Genomic DNA, 18,470 nt, shown 5'->3' with positions numbered 1-18,470 from the left:
TGGGATAGCATGACTGTACTGGGCTCCAGATCTGTCCTGTCCTCCAGTACGTTGAGAGTCATGTGACGTGGCAGAGGATGGATGAGTCTGCAGAGTTTTCTTCTGACAGTGTCAGTTAATTGGTTCCTTCCTGAAATGCTGCGTCCCTGTGAGTCACAGTGATCCCGGCCGGACATGTCGGCCAGACGCCTTCTCAGAGGCCTACACAGCACTGAGGTGGTGTTTACTGTAAACCACGGGAAATCACATCCAGATTTATATCCAGGACCTCCTCCCAGGTTTTTGTGCTCTGAAAAGCTGAACTCTCTTACCCCTTGTGTTGTCCACACATTGTGTGTACTCCCCTCGTCTTAAGGGTCATTTGTGACCGGCCTTCATTAAACCTCTAAATTAAAGCAACTTAATTTGCTTTTAAACCCCAAATCTACCCTGCAGGAAAACACAAGCTGTCATTCATCACAAACTGTGTGACTGTCTGGGTTTTCCCTCTGCACACTGCAGAAAGACCGCACTTAATCACTGGATACCCCTTATTTGTGAAGAGTCACATGACCCACACATGTCTTAGGGTCACACATGACCCACACATGTCTCAGGGTCACACATGACCCACACATGTCTTAGGGTCACACACGACCCACACATGTCTTAGGGTCACACATGACTCACACATGTCTTAGGGTCACACATGACCCACACATGTCTTAGGGTCACACACGACCCACACATGTCTTAGGGTCACACATGACCCACACATGCCTTAGGGTCACACATGACCCACACATGTCTTAGGGTCATACATGACCCACACATGTCTCAGGGTCACACGACCCACACATGTCTTAGGGTCACACATGACCCACAATTGTCTTAGGGTCACACACGACCCACACATGTCTTAGAGTCATACATGACCCACACATGTCTTAGGGTCACACACGACCCACACATGCCTTAGGGTCACACATGACCCACACATGTCTTAGGGTCACACATGACCCACACATGTCTTAGGGTCACACATGACCCACACATGTCTTAGGGTCACACATGACCCACACATGCCTTAGGGTCACACATGACCCACACATGCCTTAGGGTCACACATGACCCACACATGCCTTAGCGTCACATGACCCACACACGTCTCATGGTCACACATGACCCACACATGTCTTAGGGTCACACATGACCCACACATGCCTTAGGGTCACACATGACCCACACATGTCTTAGGGTCACACATGACCCACACATGTCTTAGGGTCACACATGACCCACACATGTCTCAGGGTCACACATGACCCACACATATCTCAGGGTCACACATGACCCACACATGACCCACACGTCTTAGGGTCACACACGACCCACACATGTCTTAGGGTCACACACGACCCACACATCTTAGGGTCACACATGACCCACACATGTCTCAGGGTCACACATGACCCAGACATGTCTTAGGGTCACACATGACCCACACGTCTTGGGTCACACATGACCCACACATGTTTTAGGGTCACACATGACCCACACACGTCTCAGGGTCACACATGACCCACACATGTCTCAGGGTCACACATGACCCACACATGTCTCAGGGTCACACATGACCCACACATGTCTTAGGGTCACACATGACCCACACATGTCTTAGGGTCACACATGACCCACACATGTCTTAGGGCCACACATGACCCACACATGTCTTAGGGTCACACATGACCCACACATGTCTTAGAGTCATGTGTGGGTCATGTGTGGCCCTAAGACCATCTTAGTACCCAAGTGGTGTACAGCTTTCATGGAAATATGAACAAAAACAGTGTTTCACTGTTTGTAATGTTGGGGTCCCTGTAGGAAAAGTCATCACATGTTTGTAATGTTGGGGTCCCTGTTGGAAAAGTCATCACATGTTTGTAATGTTGGGGTCCCTGTAGGAAAAGTCATCACATGTTTGTAATGTTGGGGTCCCTGTAGGAAAAGTCATCACATGTTTGTAATGTTGGGGTCCCTGTAGGAAAAGTCATCACACATCAGGTTGAAAACAGATCATGTTGAATCTTTCCTCTGCTGTTCAACACTGCTGTGGGTCATTTTGACCCGGAAGACAGCAGAAGGATTCGTACATATGCAATGAAGCTAAGGTGCAAGACCCCGTTCCCTTCTCTCATTCACACAGAATGTCCACCGTGTCCTCATGGTAAATCTGGGCAGTAGATTTCATCACAACACAATGCAACACAACTTTATCAACCCCACTAGAGGCAGTTTGTTTGTTTGGAGAAGCTTGTGAACACAAAACACAGTAACATGCAAACAAACAAATAACACAAACAACAAATAATAACACCCCAGGGAGCTAAATGTGGAATAAAAACTATAAAAGCTATAAAAGTGCACAATCAGAACACAATAAGATAAACTTGATAAAGACAATAAAACGACCTTATAAAATCACGGTTTTACTAGCAGGTAGAACATGACTATGCCCGGATGGCATCAGAGAACCTTCACTCGCGAGAACTTGTCCAGAAGAAGCCACAACGCTTGCTGCTTTCTGGAGGGTTTGTTGGCTGCAAAAAGAATTCAGATCTCTTTGTTTCACTCCGCTGATCTCAGAACAGATCTTAACAATGCTGTTCAGGCTGTTTCTGTCTTACCGCGAGGCTGTGAAACCAGCAGGTAAAAGAACAACTTAGAAGACTCTCGAGAAAAGACTGATAAAAGGAACAGAAAGAGGGTTTGGTGCAAAGTGTCAAGTGTTATTTGTCCGTCGCAGCGACGAGGACCATCTAGTCATGCTGTGATGGATGACTGATGACTTGCACGATGATTAAAGTGAGGAAGAGTTGCGCATCATCTCTCTGATCCGAGACCACCTACCTCCAGGGGCAAGACTAGCAAGACGACTGGCAATGGAGACGGATGCAGATTTTTCCTCAGGGTTTCTTCCAGAAGCCTAGACGAGTATACCTGCAAGGCTATAAAGGTTATAAATCAGAGTTGTCCTCCTCCTAGATGAACTGCCTGACAAGGCTAATGAGCTTCATCTACCCCGGTTTGAAATCAGAGTTGTCCTTCTCCTAGACTGGCTGCCAGCCAAGGCTAACGAGTCCAATCGATCCACCCGGTTATACCGCTGGGAACCCGTCGCCCCCGCAGCAGACTTTGTGAAAACAGGAGGTACCACGAGAACTTGCTGCTGCGGACACATTTGCGTAGGAGCGGCCATATGCTAAGGTCCTGAAGGACCTGTGGCGATCACTACACCAGGAAGCGAGAGGCCACCGCACCGCTTCACATTCCTTTCAGCAAGTAGGACATCTGGCCCAATACTCTCCACCTCCCTAAAAGTGTCCGTAGATCCGTCTGGAATCTCCAAAGTGTCAGTAGATCTGTCTGGAAAACTATTGACACTTGTCAGTAGATTCAGTAGACTGACATTTGTCAGTAGATTCCAGTGACTGACACTAGTCAGTAGATTCCAGATTTCTACTGACAAGTGTCACACAGACTACTGACAAGCATAAGTAGTGTCAGTAGATTCAGTAGATTCCAGATACTGAATCTACTGACAGATCCCAGATTCCAAAGTGTTGGTAGATCCGTCTGGAAAACAAAGATTCTGCTTCCTGAACACTTGTGGATGTATTTTATGGATTTTGGGCTGCTGATCACAAATATCACCTTAAAATGTTCCTATCCCATACCGTTTTGTAGATACAACCTATTTTCATTATTTCCCATCATATTTTAAGTCGACTAGTGTGTTGCCCACAAAGCGAGCTGTGTTGGTCAGTGCCAGCATGCCTGGGGAGCACTCAGTGCAGATGCTGTGTTAGGCAGCCTGGGCATGCTGGGTCAGGTTAGATGCTGGCAGACAGGCTATAAAAGCTGCTCACATGTACACATGCTGTTTGGACGCATGTTGGTGCACATGTTCTTCAGGCAGTAGCATAGTGAGTATTCCTAACAACAGGATTTACTGTCTTCAGGAAGATTTAATACAGAGAAATGTCTCATCAGTGCTGCAGCAGCTGCAGTACATCCTGTTACATCTGTGGTGAGGACACGCTTAAGACTCAAACACGCACCATGACTGCACTTATTAAGAAAGCCTGTGAGCTCTACTTCTGATGCAACATTGGTGACCAAGAGAAACCCTGGGCTCCTCACATCTGTTGTGCAACATGTGCAGGAAACCCGAGAGCTTGGCTCAGAGGTACTCGGGAGTCAATGCCATTTGCAGTCCCAATGATATGGGGAGAACAGAAGGATCATGTGATGGATTGTTACCTCAATCTGACCAATGCATCTGGCTTCTCTACTAACAATAAGACCTCTACTGAATACCCCAACCTGCCTTCAGCCATGAGACCAGTGCCACACGATGACAGTTTGCCAGTACTGAAACCACCAGAGACATGGAGCCTGAGGCAGATGAAGATGCTACAATGCATGAACCAGATGTGGAAAACGACACTGATCCAGATGTTGAACGCTTTATGCCTGGTTATCCTCATCTGATAACACAGCCAGGATTAAACGACCTGGTCAGGGACTTGGATTTGTCAAAAGCTGAAGCAGAAGTACTTGGTTCAACTTTGCAAGGATGGGGTTTGCTGTCACCAGGTACAAAATTTCTGTCTGTCAGAACCATCAAGAACATTTGACAAACTTCTTTATGCAGGTTGACAACCTGTTTCTGCACTGACATTGATGGATTGTTCATGGCTTTGGGTTGTGTGCCTGACCCACAACAATGGCGTCTTTTTATAGATTCGTCCAAGCCTGAAAACTGTCCTGTTCTGCCATAGCAACGTCCACCCTTCAGTACCCACTGGCTATGCAGTACACATGAAAGAACCCTACAATAAAATGGAACTGTTGTTGAAACACATACAGTACAACTACGACTGGAACATGTGTGGTTATGTAAAAGTATTGGCACTGCTACTAGGAATGCAGCTGGGATATACAAAGTACTGCTGTTTCCTGTGTGAATGGGATAGCCGTGCTACAGAGTCACATTACATCTAAAAGAACCGGCCGCTCTGTAAGCATTTCATTCCAGGGCAGAAAAGTGTGGCGCATAAACCATTTGTCCACCCAACACAGATCTTTCTGCACCCTCTTCATATAAAAGTCGGATTGATGAAACATTTTGTGAAAGCGGTGAACAAAGAAGGTGATGGATTTCACTATCTTAGATAGATTTTCCAAGAGTAACTGAAGCCAAGATGAAGGAAGGCATGTTTGTTGGTCCAAAATCAGACTTGCATCAATGACGGGGAGTTAGAAGATCTGCTAGTGACGCAGGGAAAATAGCATGGGAGTCATTTAAGGATGCTGTTGAGAATTTTCTTGGCAACTACAGAGCAACAAACTACACTGAGCTGCTTGACAACATGCTTAAAGCACACAAAACCATGAAGTGCAACATGTCATTGAAAATTCATGTTCTGCATCACACTTGGACTTCTTCCCTGCTGATCTTGGTGCAGTCAGTGATGAACATGGTGAAAGGTTTCACCAGGACATTGCCACCATGGAAAAGAGGTATCAGGAGTCCATCAATGCTGGCCAACTATTGTTGGACACTGACACGAGAGGCACCAGATGCTGAGTATAAAAGAAAATCAGCTGCAAAACATTTTAAGCTCAGTTGAACTAACGCCATGTGTCAGCATCATTATGCCATTAAACATGTTACATTCAATAAAAGTTATTTTAATGTTTCTCCAAAGTGCTATGTGATACAGCACATCTGAAATGATTTCCGAGTTCAGTTTAACATTGTCTGTAGTAATCTCTAAAAAAAAATTTCAGGAAGCAAAACGTTTGCAAAGAATTTGCTGTCCATAGTATAGATAATTACCTATAGTATGGGGTGCCTTTAAGACACGCGAGATTGTGAAACTCCTGGAATCATCAGTATCCTTTTAGTGCACAGAGTAACTTTACAACACAATAGTCAACCCGTCACGTCTGTCTGTCTTATCGAAGGTTAGCATCCAGATCACTGGAGTCGGATGACAAGTGGTCATTCAAAACCACCATGTGCTCTACCGTTGTTATGCTGACGACACTCAGTTCTACAGGCCACTAAAACCCACAAGTCTTAGCGCCCAAGCAAATCACACAACTTGCCTCTCTGACATTAAATCCTGGATGTCCAAAAATGTTCTTAAAATTGAATGATGATAAGTCTGAGGCCATCCTGTTCAGTCCCGAAAATTCCATCAGCCGTTTTGTTACTAATCTTGGTGGTCTGTCAGTTGGTCTTAAGCCGGCTGCTAGGAATCTCGGGGTAATATTTGATGCCTGTGTGTCTTATCGATGGTTAGCATTCAGATCACTGGGGTCAGAGGACAAATCAATGTAAAACAGTGGAATATTGTCACATGTAGCGTACAAACCTTTGTGTCATACCGGTTCTCTCTAGATCTCCCATCATGCCTCCCGAGGCCATGCCCACTCCAGTGGCACGGCGACGGCCATCTTGGTGACATTGCTGTTGTGTCTGCTGGCTGGAGGGGGATTCTACATCTTCAAACTCAGAGACAACCCCTTCACCTTCCACTACTTCAAGGTCTCAAGATTTTTTCAATTCAGAGTTCATAATATATAAATATAAGAAAACATCAACAAGAATTAATGTTTTTTTAATTTCCCCCCTTTTTCTCCCCAATTGTATCCATCCAATTACCCCACTCTTCCGAGCCGTCCCAGTCTCTGCTCCACCCCCTCTGCTGATCCAGGGAGGGCTGCAGACTACCACATGCCTCCTCCCATACATGTGGAGTCACCAGCCGCTTCTTTTCACCTGACAGTGAGGAGTTTCACCAGGGGAACGTAGCACGTGGGAGGATCACGCTATTCCCCCTAGTTCCCCCTCCCCCCCGAACAGGCGCCCCGACTGACCAGAGGAGGCGCTAGTGCAGCGACCAGGACACATACCAACATCCGGCTTCCCACCCACAGACACGGCCAATTGTGTCTGTAGGGATGACTGACCAAGCCGGAGGTAACACGGGGATTTGAACCAGCGATCCCCGTGTTGGTAGACAACGGAATAGACCACTATGCTACCCGGAGGCCCAAGAATGAATAAATTTTATAGTTACTGAAACTTTATCCCAGCTTGTAAAACGTCATAATGAAGCACATCTTGACAGTGAGGCGAGATGTCTCTGCCTACGTTAAATTTGTATTGCATAATACTGTTTAAGATGAGGTACAACCAAACAACCTCCTCTTTCTCCTCCAGGTTAAACCAGCCTGTTTTGTTTCTCTGCAGAATGAGGAGGAGGGGGCTGACCCGGGCCTGGTGTCCATCCAGAACCCTCTGTACAGCGGAAACAGAGGCTTGGCTGAGTCCTTTGGGGTGAGTCCGACCCACAGAGACCACTCTGATATGTAACAGTTAGGTTGTCAACTTTGACCTGGTACACGTTGTGGTACTGTAGCCATGTGTGATTTTCAAATGAACCAACTCTTGTAAGCAAGCAAATTGAATGGATTCACAGCTGAACATGAGCTGTGAATGGATTCAGTTCCAGCTGACTTCACGAGACTGAAAACACACTGCCTTTTACACAGTCTAACTTTTCTTCAGTAACAGTCACTCAGTAATTCACGAATTTACCAAATTTATTAATGCCAAATGTTCTAAATGGACAGGTTGACGGACGAGATCAGGCAGGAGTCTCCGTGGATGATGATGTTTGCAGATGACATTGTGATCTGTAGCAAGAGTAGGGTGTAGGTTGAGGAGAGCCTGGAGAGGTGGAGGTATGCACTGGAGAGAAGAGGAATGAAAGTCAGTAGGAGCAAGACGGAATACCTGTGCATGAATGAGAGGGAGGACAGTGGAATGGTCAGGATTCAAGGAGTAGAGGTGACGAAGGTGTATGAGTTTAAATACTTGGGGTCAACTGTCCAAAGTAACGGGGAGTGCAGAAGAGAGGTGAAGAAGAGAGTGCAGGCAGGGTGGAGTGGGTGGAGAAGAGTGTCAGGAGTGATGTGTGACAGAAAGGTACCAGCAAGAGTTAAAGGGAAGGTTTACAAGATGGTAGTGAGACCAGCTATGTTGTATGGTTTGGAGACAGTGGCACTGATGAAAAGACAGGAGGCGGAGCTGGAGGTGGCAGAGATGAAGATGATAAGACTTTCATTGGGAGTGATGAAGAAGGACAGGATTAGGAACAAGTATATTATTTATTTATTTTGGGGGGGTTCCCCATTTTTACTTGGCCAATTGCCACACTTTTACCCACATCTGGCTTCCAACCCGCAGACATGGCCGATTGTGTCTGTAGGGACACCTGACCAAGCCGGAGGTAACACGGGGATTCGAACTGGTGATCCCTGTGTTGGTAGGCAACGGAACAGACCGCTATGCTACCCAGATGCTGGAACGAGTATATTAGAGGGACAGCTCAGGTTGGACGGTATGGAGACAAAGCAAGAGAGGCAAGATTGAGATGGTTTGGACGGAAGATGCAGAGGACAGGAAGAGATGGAAACGGATGATCCGCCGTGGCGCCCCCTAACGGGAGGAGCTGAAAGTAATAGTAGTAGTAGTAGTGGTGGTGGTGGTAGTAGTAGTAGTTCTAAATGATAACATTCCACCAGGTGACTACCGCATTTGAACAATTCTGTCAGTGGATGTCAGAGATGCATTTCTTAGTTTGACGTGTCAGTGGTGTTTCTTTGTACAAGACTTTAGAAGTATTTGTATGAAATCCGACGTGCTTCTTAGTTTGACACATCAGAGTTGCGTTTGTTAGACAAACACTTCTGATGTGTCACTCTAAGTACAGGAAGTCAGGTGTGTTTCTTAGTGCATCAGATGCTTCTTACATGTTTCCTAGTTCGACAAATCAAAGGTGGTCTTTGTAGGACATGTCAGAATCGTTTCTCCATACAAGGCATCAGCAGTCATAAGTGTGTTTGTTAGCAGGACATCCGGTATTTCTCATGACGACGTTATGAAATATGATTCTTAGTTTGACGTCACCAGTGTTTTTCTTTGTGCAACACGTCAGGTTTTTGTCTTTGAATGTCAGAAGTGTTTTTAGAACACCCTGTCAGAGGTGTTTCTAGAACACCCTGTCAGAGGTGTTTCTAGAAAAAACTGCCCCCCCCCCCGGGGTTGTTTCTAGAAAACCCTGTCTGAGGTGTTTCTAGAACTCGCCTGTCTGAGGTGTTTCCAGAACACCCTGCCCCGGGGGGGGGGGGGGTTCTAGAACACCCCTGTCGGAGGTGTTTCTAGAACACCCTGTCGGAGGTGTTTTTTGAACACTCTGTCAGAAGTGTTTTTAGAACACCCTGTCAGAAGTGTTTTTAGAACACTCTGTCAGAAGTGCTTTTAGAACAGCCTGTCAGAGGTGTTTCTAGAACACCCTGTCAGAAGTGTTTTTAGAACAGCCTGTCAGAAGTGTTTGTAGAACACCCTGTCAGAAGTGTTTTTAGAACAGCCTGTCAGAGGTGTTTCTAGAACACCCTGTCAGAAGTGTTTTTAGAACACTCTGTCAGAAGTGTTTTTAGAACAGCCTGTCAGAGGTGTTTCTAGAACACCCTGTCAGAAGTGTTTTTAGAACACCCTGTCAGAAGTGTTTGTAGAACACCCTGTCAGAAGTGTTTGTAGAACACCCTGTCAGAAGTGTTTGTAGAACACCCTGTCAGAAGTGTTTCTAGAACACCCTGTCGGAGGTGTTTTTTGAACACTCTGTCAGAAGTGTTTTTAGAACACCCTGTCAGAGGTGTTTCTAGAACACCCTGTCAGAAGTGTTTGTAGAACACCCTGTCAGAAGTGTTTTTAGAACAGCCTGTCAGAGGTGTTTCTAGAACACCCTGTCAGAAGTGTTTTTAGAACAGCCTGTCAGAGGTGTTTCTAGAACACCCTGTCAGAGGTGTTTTTAGAACACCCTGTCAGAAGTGTTTTTAGAACACCCTGTCAGAAGTGTTTGTAGAACACCCTGTCAGAAGTGTTTGTAGAACACCCTGTCAGAAGTGTTTGTAGAACACCCTGTCAGAAGTGTTTTTAGAACACCCTGTCAGAAGTGTTTTTAGAACACCCTGTCAGAAGTGTTTTTAGAACACCCTGAGATGTGTTTTTAGAACAGCCTGTCAGAGGTGTTTTTAGAACACTCTGTCAGAAGTGTTTTTAGAACAGCCTGTCAGAGGTGTTTTTAGAACACCCTGTCAGAAGTGTTTTTAGAACACCCTGTCAGAAGTGTTTGTAGAACACCCTGTCAGAAGTGTTTTTAGAACACCCTGTCAGAAGTGTTTGTAGAACACCCTGTCAGAAGTGTTTTTAGAACACCCTGTCAGAAGTGTTTTTAGAACACTCTGTCAGAAGTGTTTTTAGAACAGCCTGTCAGAGGTGTTTTTAGAACACCCTGTCAGAAGTGTTTTTAGAACACCCTGTCAGAAGTGTTTGTAGAACACCCTGTCAGAAGTGTTTTTAGAACACCCTGTCAGAAGTGTTTTTAGAACACCCTGTCAGAAGTGTTTTTAGAACAGCCTGTCAGAAGTGTTTTTAGAACACTCTGTCAGAAGTGTTTTTAGAACACCCTGTCAGAAGTGTTTGTAGAACACCCTGTCAGAAGTGTTTGTAGAACACCCTGTCAGAAGTGTTTGTAGAACACCCTGTCAGAGGTGTTTTTAGAACACCCTGTCAGAAGTGTTTGTAGAACACCCTGTCAGAAGTGTTTTTAGAACAGCCTGTCAGAAGTGTTTTTAGAACACTCTGTCAGAAGTGTTTGTAGAACACCCTGTCAGAAGTGTTTGTAGAACACCCTGTCAGAAGTGTTTTTAGAACACCCTGTCAGAAGTGTTTGTAGAACACCCTGTCAGAAGTGTTTGTAGAACACCCTGTCAGTAGTGTTTTTAGAACACTCCTGACAGGGTGTTCTACAAACACTTCTGACAGAGTGTTCTAAAAACACTTCTGACAGGGTGTTCTACAAACACTTCTGACAAAGTGTTTTTAGAACACCCTGTCAGAAGTGTTTGTAGAACACCCTGTCAGAAGTGTTTGTAGAACACCCTGTCAGAAGTGTTTTTAGAACACCCTGTCAGAAGTGTTTTCAGAACACCCTGTCAGAAGTGTTTGTAGAACACCCTGTCAGAAGTGTTTGTAGAACACCCTGTCAGAAGTGTTTGTAGAACACCCTGTCAGAAGTGTTTTTAGAACACCCTGTCAGAAGTGTTTTTAGAACACCCTGTCAGAAGTGTTTTTAGAACACCCTGTCAGAAGTGTTTTTAGAACACTGTCAGAAGTGTTTTTAGAACACCCTGTCAGAAGTGTTTTTAGAACAGCCTGTCAGAGGTGTTTTTAGAACACCCTGTCAGGAGTGTTCTAAAAACACTACTGACAGAGTGTTCTACAAACACTTCTGACAGGGTGTTCTACAAACACTTCTGACAGGGTGTTCTACAAACACTTCTGACAGGGTGTTCTAAAAACACTTTGTCAGAAGTGTTTGTAGAACACTCTGTCAGTAGTGTTTTTAGAACACTCCTGACAGGGTGTTCTACAAACACTTCTGACAGAGTGTTCTAAAAACACTTCTGACAGGGTGTTCTACAAACACTTCTGACAAAGTGTTTTTAGAACACCCTGTCAGAAGTGTTTGTAGAACACCCTGTCAGAAGTGTTTGTAGAACACCCTGTCAGAAGTGTTTTTAGAACACCCTGTCAGAAGTGTTTTCAGAACACCCTGTCAGAAGTGTTTTTAGAACACCCTGTCAGAAGTGTTTTTAGAACACTGTCAGAAGTGTTTTTAGAACACCCTGTCAGAAGTGTTTTTAGAACAGCCTGTCAGAGGTGTTTTTAGAACACCCTGTCAGAAGTGTTTTTAGAACAGCCTGTCAGAGGTGTTTTTAGAACACCCTGTCAGAAGTGTTTTTAGAACACTGTCAGAAGTGTTTTTAGAACACCCTGTCAGAAGTGTTTTTAGAACAGCCTGTCAGAGGTGTTTTTAGAACACCCTGTCAGAAGTGTTTTTAGAACAGCCTGTCAGAGGTGTTTTTAGAACACCCTGTCAGAAGTGTTTTTAGAACACTCTGTCAGAAGTGTTTTTAGAACACCCTGTCAGAAGTGTTTTTAGAACAGCCTGTCAGAGGTGTTTTTAGAACACTCTGTCAGAAGTGTTTTTAGAACAGCCTGTCAGAGGTGTTTCTAGAACACCCTGTCAGAGGTGTTTCTAGAACACCCTGTCAGAAGTGTTTTTAGAACACCCTGAGATGTGTTTTTAGAACACCCTGTCAGAGGTGTTTGTTAGTATTACACATCAGAAGTGTTCTCGTAACACAGGTTCAATCTTCGTATGTCAGGGTTGGGTTGGGAGTTGCCTTCAACTTGTTTTGTCCTCACAGAGGAGTTTCGTCAAACCGCATCATGAGTGTTTGGACGTGTCCCTCCATGACCGAGCAGATATCACTGAGTTTCCAGGGTGAGGTCCAACAGTAGATTGATCGTGGAGTTATCTGACAGATGTTCATGTCCTTTTTGGGAATAACCCCCGTTGGTCCAACCTCCTTTATGTGCTGCTCCTCCTTCGGTGTTGTCCGTGGACATCACTGCCAGTAGTTTCCAGCTTCCGCCTTCGTGAGATCGACAACTTTCATTTTTTTACTAGTTCTTCTCTGTTTTCTGCCCTAACCTCCTCATTTTGTTCTGATTTAGCTATTTTCTGTGCTTAGTTCACTTATCACTAGATTCTCTAGTTTTCTTTCTTATACGAATCTTGTGTTTAGTAGGCAGCTTCTTGTTCCCAGTTTGTTACTAGCTTTGAGCTTAGCCTAGCTTAGCAGTTAGCTCTATTACATTAACAGTCAAAGCAGCCGCGTTAAAACGATGGTTTGTGGTGACTGCTCCGTAGTTACAGACAGGTTGTCTCTACTAGAGAGACGTGTCCATGAGTTAGAGCAGCTGCTTTCGGCTAGGATTACGTTAGACGTGACAGGCACTCCAGATAGCCTTAGCCCCGGGCCTGACAGCAGACCTGCTATTGTTAGCACTAGCTCAGTAGCCCCGGGCCTGACAGCAGACCTGCTATTGTTAGCGCTAGCTCAGTAGCCCCGGGCCTGACAGCAGGCCTGCTATTGTTAGCACTAGCTCAGTAGCCCCGGGCCTGACAGCAGGCCTGCTATTGTTTGCACTAGCTCAGTAGCCCCGGGCCTGACAGCAGACCTGCTATTGTTAGCACTAGCTCAGCTTCATTGGCAGATGCGGCGGAGTTTGTCTCTGTTTACCGGCGTGGGAAGGCTCGAAAGAGCAAGCCACCGGTCGTGTGGCCTGGTCTGCAGTCACCTCTCCCGACTGCAAACCGGTTTTCTCCACTCACAAGCCCTGTTGGTAGTCCTACCGGCCATCGGGCTTCTCCCACTTCTGTCGACAGAGTAAAACAACGCACGCTAGTGATAGGAGACTCCATTACCCGCAATGTTAGATTAGCTTCGCCAGCCTTGGTTCACTGTTTACCCGTGGCCAGAGTCTCCGACATAGAGGATAATCTTAGGGTGCTGGCATCATGGAGGGAGAGTCAGGGAACCCAGGCACACAGCACCACTACTTTCAGCAAGATTGTTATTCATGTCGGCACCAATAATGTAAGGATGAAGCAATCAGAGATCACAGAAGCCGGCCTAGTCAGAATGCTTGAGTTTGCCAGAAAGATTTGTCGGCATCGATTAATTGTCTCTGGTCCCTTACCTGTGAGGGGTAATGATGAGATGTACTGTAGGCTCACCTCAATGAACCGCTGGCTGGCGCGTTACTGTAATGAGCAGGGATTCAGCCTTGTTGATAACTGGCCTTCTTTCTGGGGCCGCCCTTACCTGCTGAAAGTGGACGGCGTTCACCCTACTGGGGACGGTGCCGCTCTTTTGTCTAGCAATATAGATAGCTGTTTACGTTTACTTTGACACTAGGGACTTATCATTCAGCAGGTTGCAGGTGATTAGAGAGCCTGCTAGGATTAAATCTAGTGCAGATGTGGAGTCAAGTAGTTTAATTAATGTTAGTCAGGGAATTTCTCATAGTGTAGATTATCAGCCTGATAGCTTGGTCTATAACACAGACTGTCTCCCTACCCTGCTGTATTGCTCCCAAGCTCTTCTCTCCTAACTGTGTGAATCACAATAATCTAGTAATTATTCCTACCACTGGTAGTGGTGAGATGTGCAACAAAGTACCTAATAATCTACAGAACCAAGCGTCTAATGTTATCAAAAGTGTGACCACATATCGTCCACAACGTTGGTGGCCAAAATTGTCAACTAATAATAAAGGTGTCAAATTCCAATTAATCTTTCAGCTATTGGTAGCTCTAAAGTTCTGCCTACTACTGATCACTTCCACAAGACGCTTAAATTTGGTTTCATAAATATCAGATCACTTGTCTACCAAAGCCTTACTAATAAATGATCTGATTCTTGAACATAGTTTCGATATGGTTGTGTGATGTGAAACATGGCTGAAACCAAATGTTTTCCTTCCCTTAAATGAAGCTTCCCCACCTGACTATACTTATGCCCATGTAGCTCGGGCAAATAAACCAGGTGGGGGTGTTGCCTTAATATATATAAATGTATTTTCAATCTGACTTCTAGACTTGAATCTAAATTCCAGTCTTTTGAGTTTCTTATTCTTGGTCCATCTCCCTCAGCCATGAATAGACTCGGCTCAGTCCAGATTGTGATACTCTACCGGCCTCCTGGCTGTTACTCGTTATTTCTTGAAGAATTTGGAGAATTTGTCTCAGGCCTTGTTACTCACTCTGATGAGATTCTAGTTCTAGGTGATTTCAATATTCATCTGAATAAGTCTGCTGATCCTCTAAGTAAAGCCTTTCTGGCACTAGTTGATACTTTTGGGTTCACTCAGTTTGTTCAAGGGTCGACTCATTGCAGTGGTAACACCCTTGATTTGGTTTTATCTAAAGGAAAAGCTGTTTCTGATCTGATGTCTTACCAACCACATCTGCTGTGTCAGATCATTTTCTCATCACATGTGAAGCATTATTGGCCTGTCCAGTTAATGTCAGCACAGATTTAATTGCCACTCGCCACACTGGTCCCTCCACTTTAGCTGCATTTGGCCAGCAGCTGCCTGAAGTCTTGGCTCCTTTCACTGTGGTAAATGACTCTGTTGAAAATTTCACTAGTGACTTAAATGTGGCCCTCTCTAGTCTCCTGGATTCAGTTGCACCTCTCACTACCAGAGCAAGGCAACTAAAGAGGCCTAAACCCTGGTTTAATGACGAGACACGTGTTCTTAAGCGGACCTGCAGGAGACTGGAATGTAAATGGCGAAAATCAAAATTGGAAGCTTTTTACCTGTCGTGTCATGAGCGTTTATTGAAACACAAACGTGCTTTATCTACTGCAAAAACATCGTATCTCTCTCACTTAATAAATATTAATAAACATAACCCCAGATTTCTCTTTGACACTGTATCTCAACTTACTAAAAAGCAGTCGTCTATTAGCTGCTCATCATTCACAGCCCATGGATTTCTAGATTTTTCCTGCAATAAGGTTGATGAGATCTTGAACAAAACTAGTTCTTCAACTCCATCTACTCCTGCAGATCCTGTCATACTAAATTCATATCTACACAATGAGTCACTGTCAGTTCGTTATTACAGCTTTTGAGACTATCTCTCTTGATGCTTTGACTAAGTTCGTGTCAGCTTCTAAACCAACTACTTGCCTACTTGACCCCTTACCAGCAAAACTTTTTAAAGACTCTGGCCTTTTCTTGGACCTACAATGCTAGACATCGTTAATTTATCTCTTACTACTGGCACTGTTCCCAGCAGTTTTAAGACAGCTGTGGTTAAACCTCTACTTAAAAAACCGCACCTCGATCCAGGGTCTCTTAATAACTATCGACCAGCCTCTAATCTTCTATTCTTCTCTAAAGTACTAGAGAGAGTTGTGTATCAACAACTTTCAACCCATATAGAAGAAAACCATCTACAAGAACCTTTTCAGTCAGCTTTCAGGCCCTGTCACTCCACTGGAACTGCTCTGACCAGAGTGGTGAACGATCTTTTCCTAGCTATGGACTCTGATTCCACTTCAGTGCTTCTACTACTGGACCTTAGTGCAGCCTTTGACACCATTGATCACTGCTATTAGATAGATTAAATTGTAATTTTGGTGTCTCTGGCTTAGCTCTCTCTTGGCTTAAGTCCTACTTAGCACATTGTGTCTGCTATAGTAATATTACATCAACATTTTCTGACATTAAATATGGTGTGCCTCAGGGATCAGTTCTTGACCCTCTACTTTTCTCTCTCTATATGCTCCGGTGTCCCCACGGCCTAGAGGGCAGAATGAGCGGTTGAGATAATGGATGGATGGATGGATATTTCACCCCTTGAACAAATTATATGGTTATGGAATAAATTTCCATTGCTATGCTGATGATACTCAGCTGTATGTGCCTATAAGGGCTGATGATCATACTCAAATCACTAACTTAGAGGCCTGCTTGGCTACTGTAAAAAACTGGATGTCACTTAACTTTCTGCTTTTAAATTCAGATAAAACCAAGATGCTGGTCATTGGTCTTGCTAGACACAGACACCAATTTGATCAAGTAACGACAGCAATCGACAACTCTGTGGTCTCACAAAGTGTGGCAGCCAAAAAATCTTGGTGTTACGTTTGATCCTAGCCTTTTCTTTGATAAGCACATTAAAGAAATCACCAAGACTGCCTTTTTTCACTTACGTAACATATCTAAAATTCAGTCTTTTCTCTCCATGGCTGACACAGACTCCAATACATGCATTTGTTTCATCCAGACTTGATTACTGTAATGTTCTGTTCTCAGGTCTGCCACATTCTAGTACTAAAAGTCTTCAGATGGTTCAGAATGCTGCTGCTGCTAGAATCCTAACTAAAACTAGGAAATGTGACCATATTACACCAATTGCTGCCTCCCTTCATTGGCTTCCTATCCATGTTAGATCAGAATACAAGGTGCTTCTGCTGACTTATAAAATCCTAAATGGGCTTGCTCCATCCTACCTGTCTGATCTCCTTAAACCTTACATGCCATCTCGAGCTCTTCGTTCTCAAAATACAGGGCTCCTGTGTGTACCCCAAGTTAAAAAGAAGTCAGCTGGTGGCAGCAGGGCCTTTTCCTATCGGCCTCCCTTGTTGTGGAATAACCTGCCTGCTGCCATCAGACCATCAGAGTCTGTTGAGTCTTTAAATCCAAACTTTACACTCGTCTTTTTGCCTTAGTTTACAATTAGTTGCCTTTAAGTTGAGTGCTTCACAACCTGTACTGGATGGTGGGTTGGTTTTCTGTCTCAATGAATTTACCAACCACTGTTCTGCCCACCAGATTATCGAGTATAGATTATGACTAGTTGATGACTCGATTATGACTGATCTCTTCTCTCACGTCTTTTCTGTCTCTCTGAATGATGTCTTCTTTCTCTTTTTGTGTGTGTGAATGGTGTCACGTGAGTCTCCCTTGTGTGTACGTGCAGTCGGTTCTCCTCCCAGGTCTCCCTAGTGATGGAGGGCACCACCTGGACGCTGCTTGGCATCCCCCTCATCACATTTTGTTCCTGTATATATCTTAGAAATCCTGTTTTGTTTTTTTTAACACTTGATGCTGTTCCGATGGCGTCTGGACACTGCTTGGCATCCTCATCATATTCTTCATATAGTTATAATTCCATTATAACTGTGTTATCCTCTTTCATGTTGTATTGTGTAAACGCATGTCACGTTGTGCGTCTTGGGAGAGAGATCCTCCTCTGGTGCTCTCCCCGAGCTTTCTTCCTGTTGTTCCTCCGTTAAAGGGTTTTTAGGGAGTTGTTGCTTATCCCATGTGAGGGTCTAAGGACGGGATGTGCTGCTGTGAAGCCCCCTGACGCACATTTGTAATTGGTGATATTGGGCTATACAAATAAAATGGACTTGACTTCGTGCTGATCTGAACTTGAATCCCAAACCAGTGGTTCTTACCTCCGGTTACTGTTTTCACTCTACTAGATTCTCCAGACGTCTGTCGGTTTTTAGACCTGCGGGTGATGACAAGCGGTGCTGTAAGGTCGACTGCGTGGTGTTGAGGACCACTGGTGGGAACTACTTCCTTGTTTGACTTTTTTTCTCCCTTCTTCAGGACTCGGAACTCGGTGCAGATCCAGCAGAATCTTCAGAACCAACACAACCTGCAAAAATCCTGGATCTGGAGCAGTAGAACCGCAATGGTCTCTCTGAAACGTCTCAAGTCATATCACTGAAACCCAAATACATTCTGGGAAATTGTTTTGTAATATTGACAATAAAAAGGTTGTATTCACCAATGTGGTATGTCCTGCTGGGTTAATCTGGTGCTGTTGAAGGGATAAAAAAAAAATTACCTCCGGGGTTTCTGGGTGGTCTATTCCGTGATTGCCTACCAACACGGGGATCGCTGG

The 18,470-nt window shown here is 44.7% G+C and overlaps 1 protein-coding gene across 5 annotated transcripts in view; it reads left to right on the top strand.

The window, feature by feature from the left end:
• Positions 1–18,356, top strand: part of stab1 (stabilin 1) — a 280,261-nt gene extending 261,905 nt beyond the window's left edge. For all 5 annotated transcript variants that reach the window (XM_056273194.1, XM_056273192.1, XM_056273193.1 and 2 more), the window contains 3 exons: positions 6,452–6,598; positions 7,307–7,393; positions 18,173–18,356. In XM_056273194.1, coding sequence (XP_056129169.1) covers positions 6,452–6,598; positions 7,307–7,393; positions 18,173–18,250 — 312 coding nt within the window. In that variant the 3' untranslated portion in view covers positions 18,251–18,356. The remainder of the gene's footprint in view (positions 1–6,451; positions 6,599–7,306; positions 7,394–18,172) is intronic.
• Positions 18,357–18,470: the final 114 nt, after the last annotated feature.

Source organism: Lampris incognitus, chromosome 2 (assembly GCF_029633865.1).
Source record: "Lampris incognitus isolate fLamInc1 chromosome 2, fLamInc1.hap2, whole genome shotgun sequence".
NCBI classification, from domain to species: Eukaryota; Metazoa; Chordata; class Actinopteri; order Lampriformes; family Lampridae; genus Lampris; species Lampris incognitus.
This window is presented reverse-complemented; position numbering and strand designations above follow the sequence as displayed.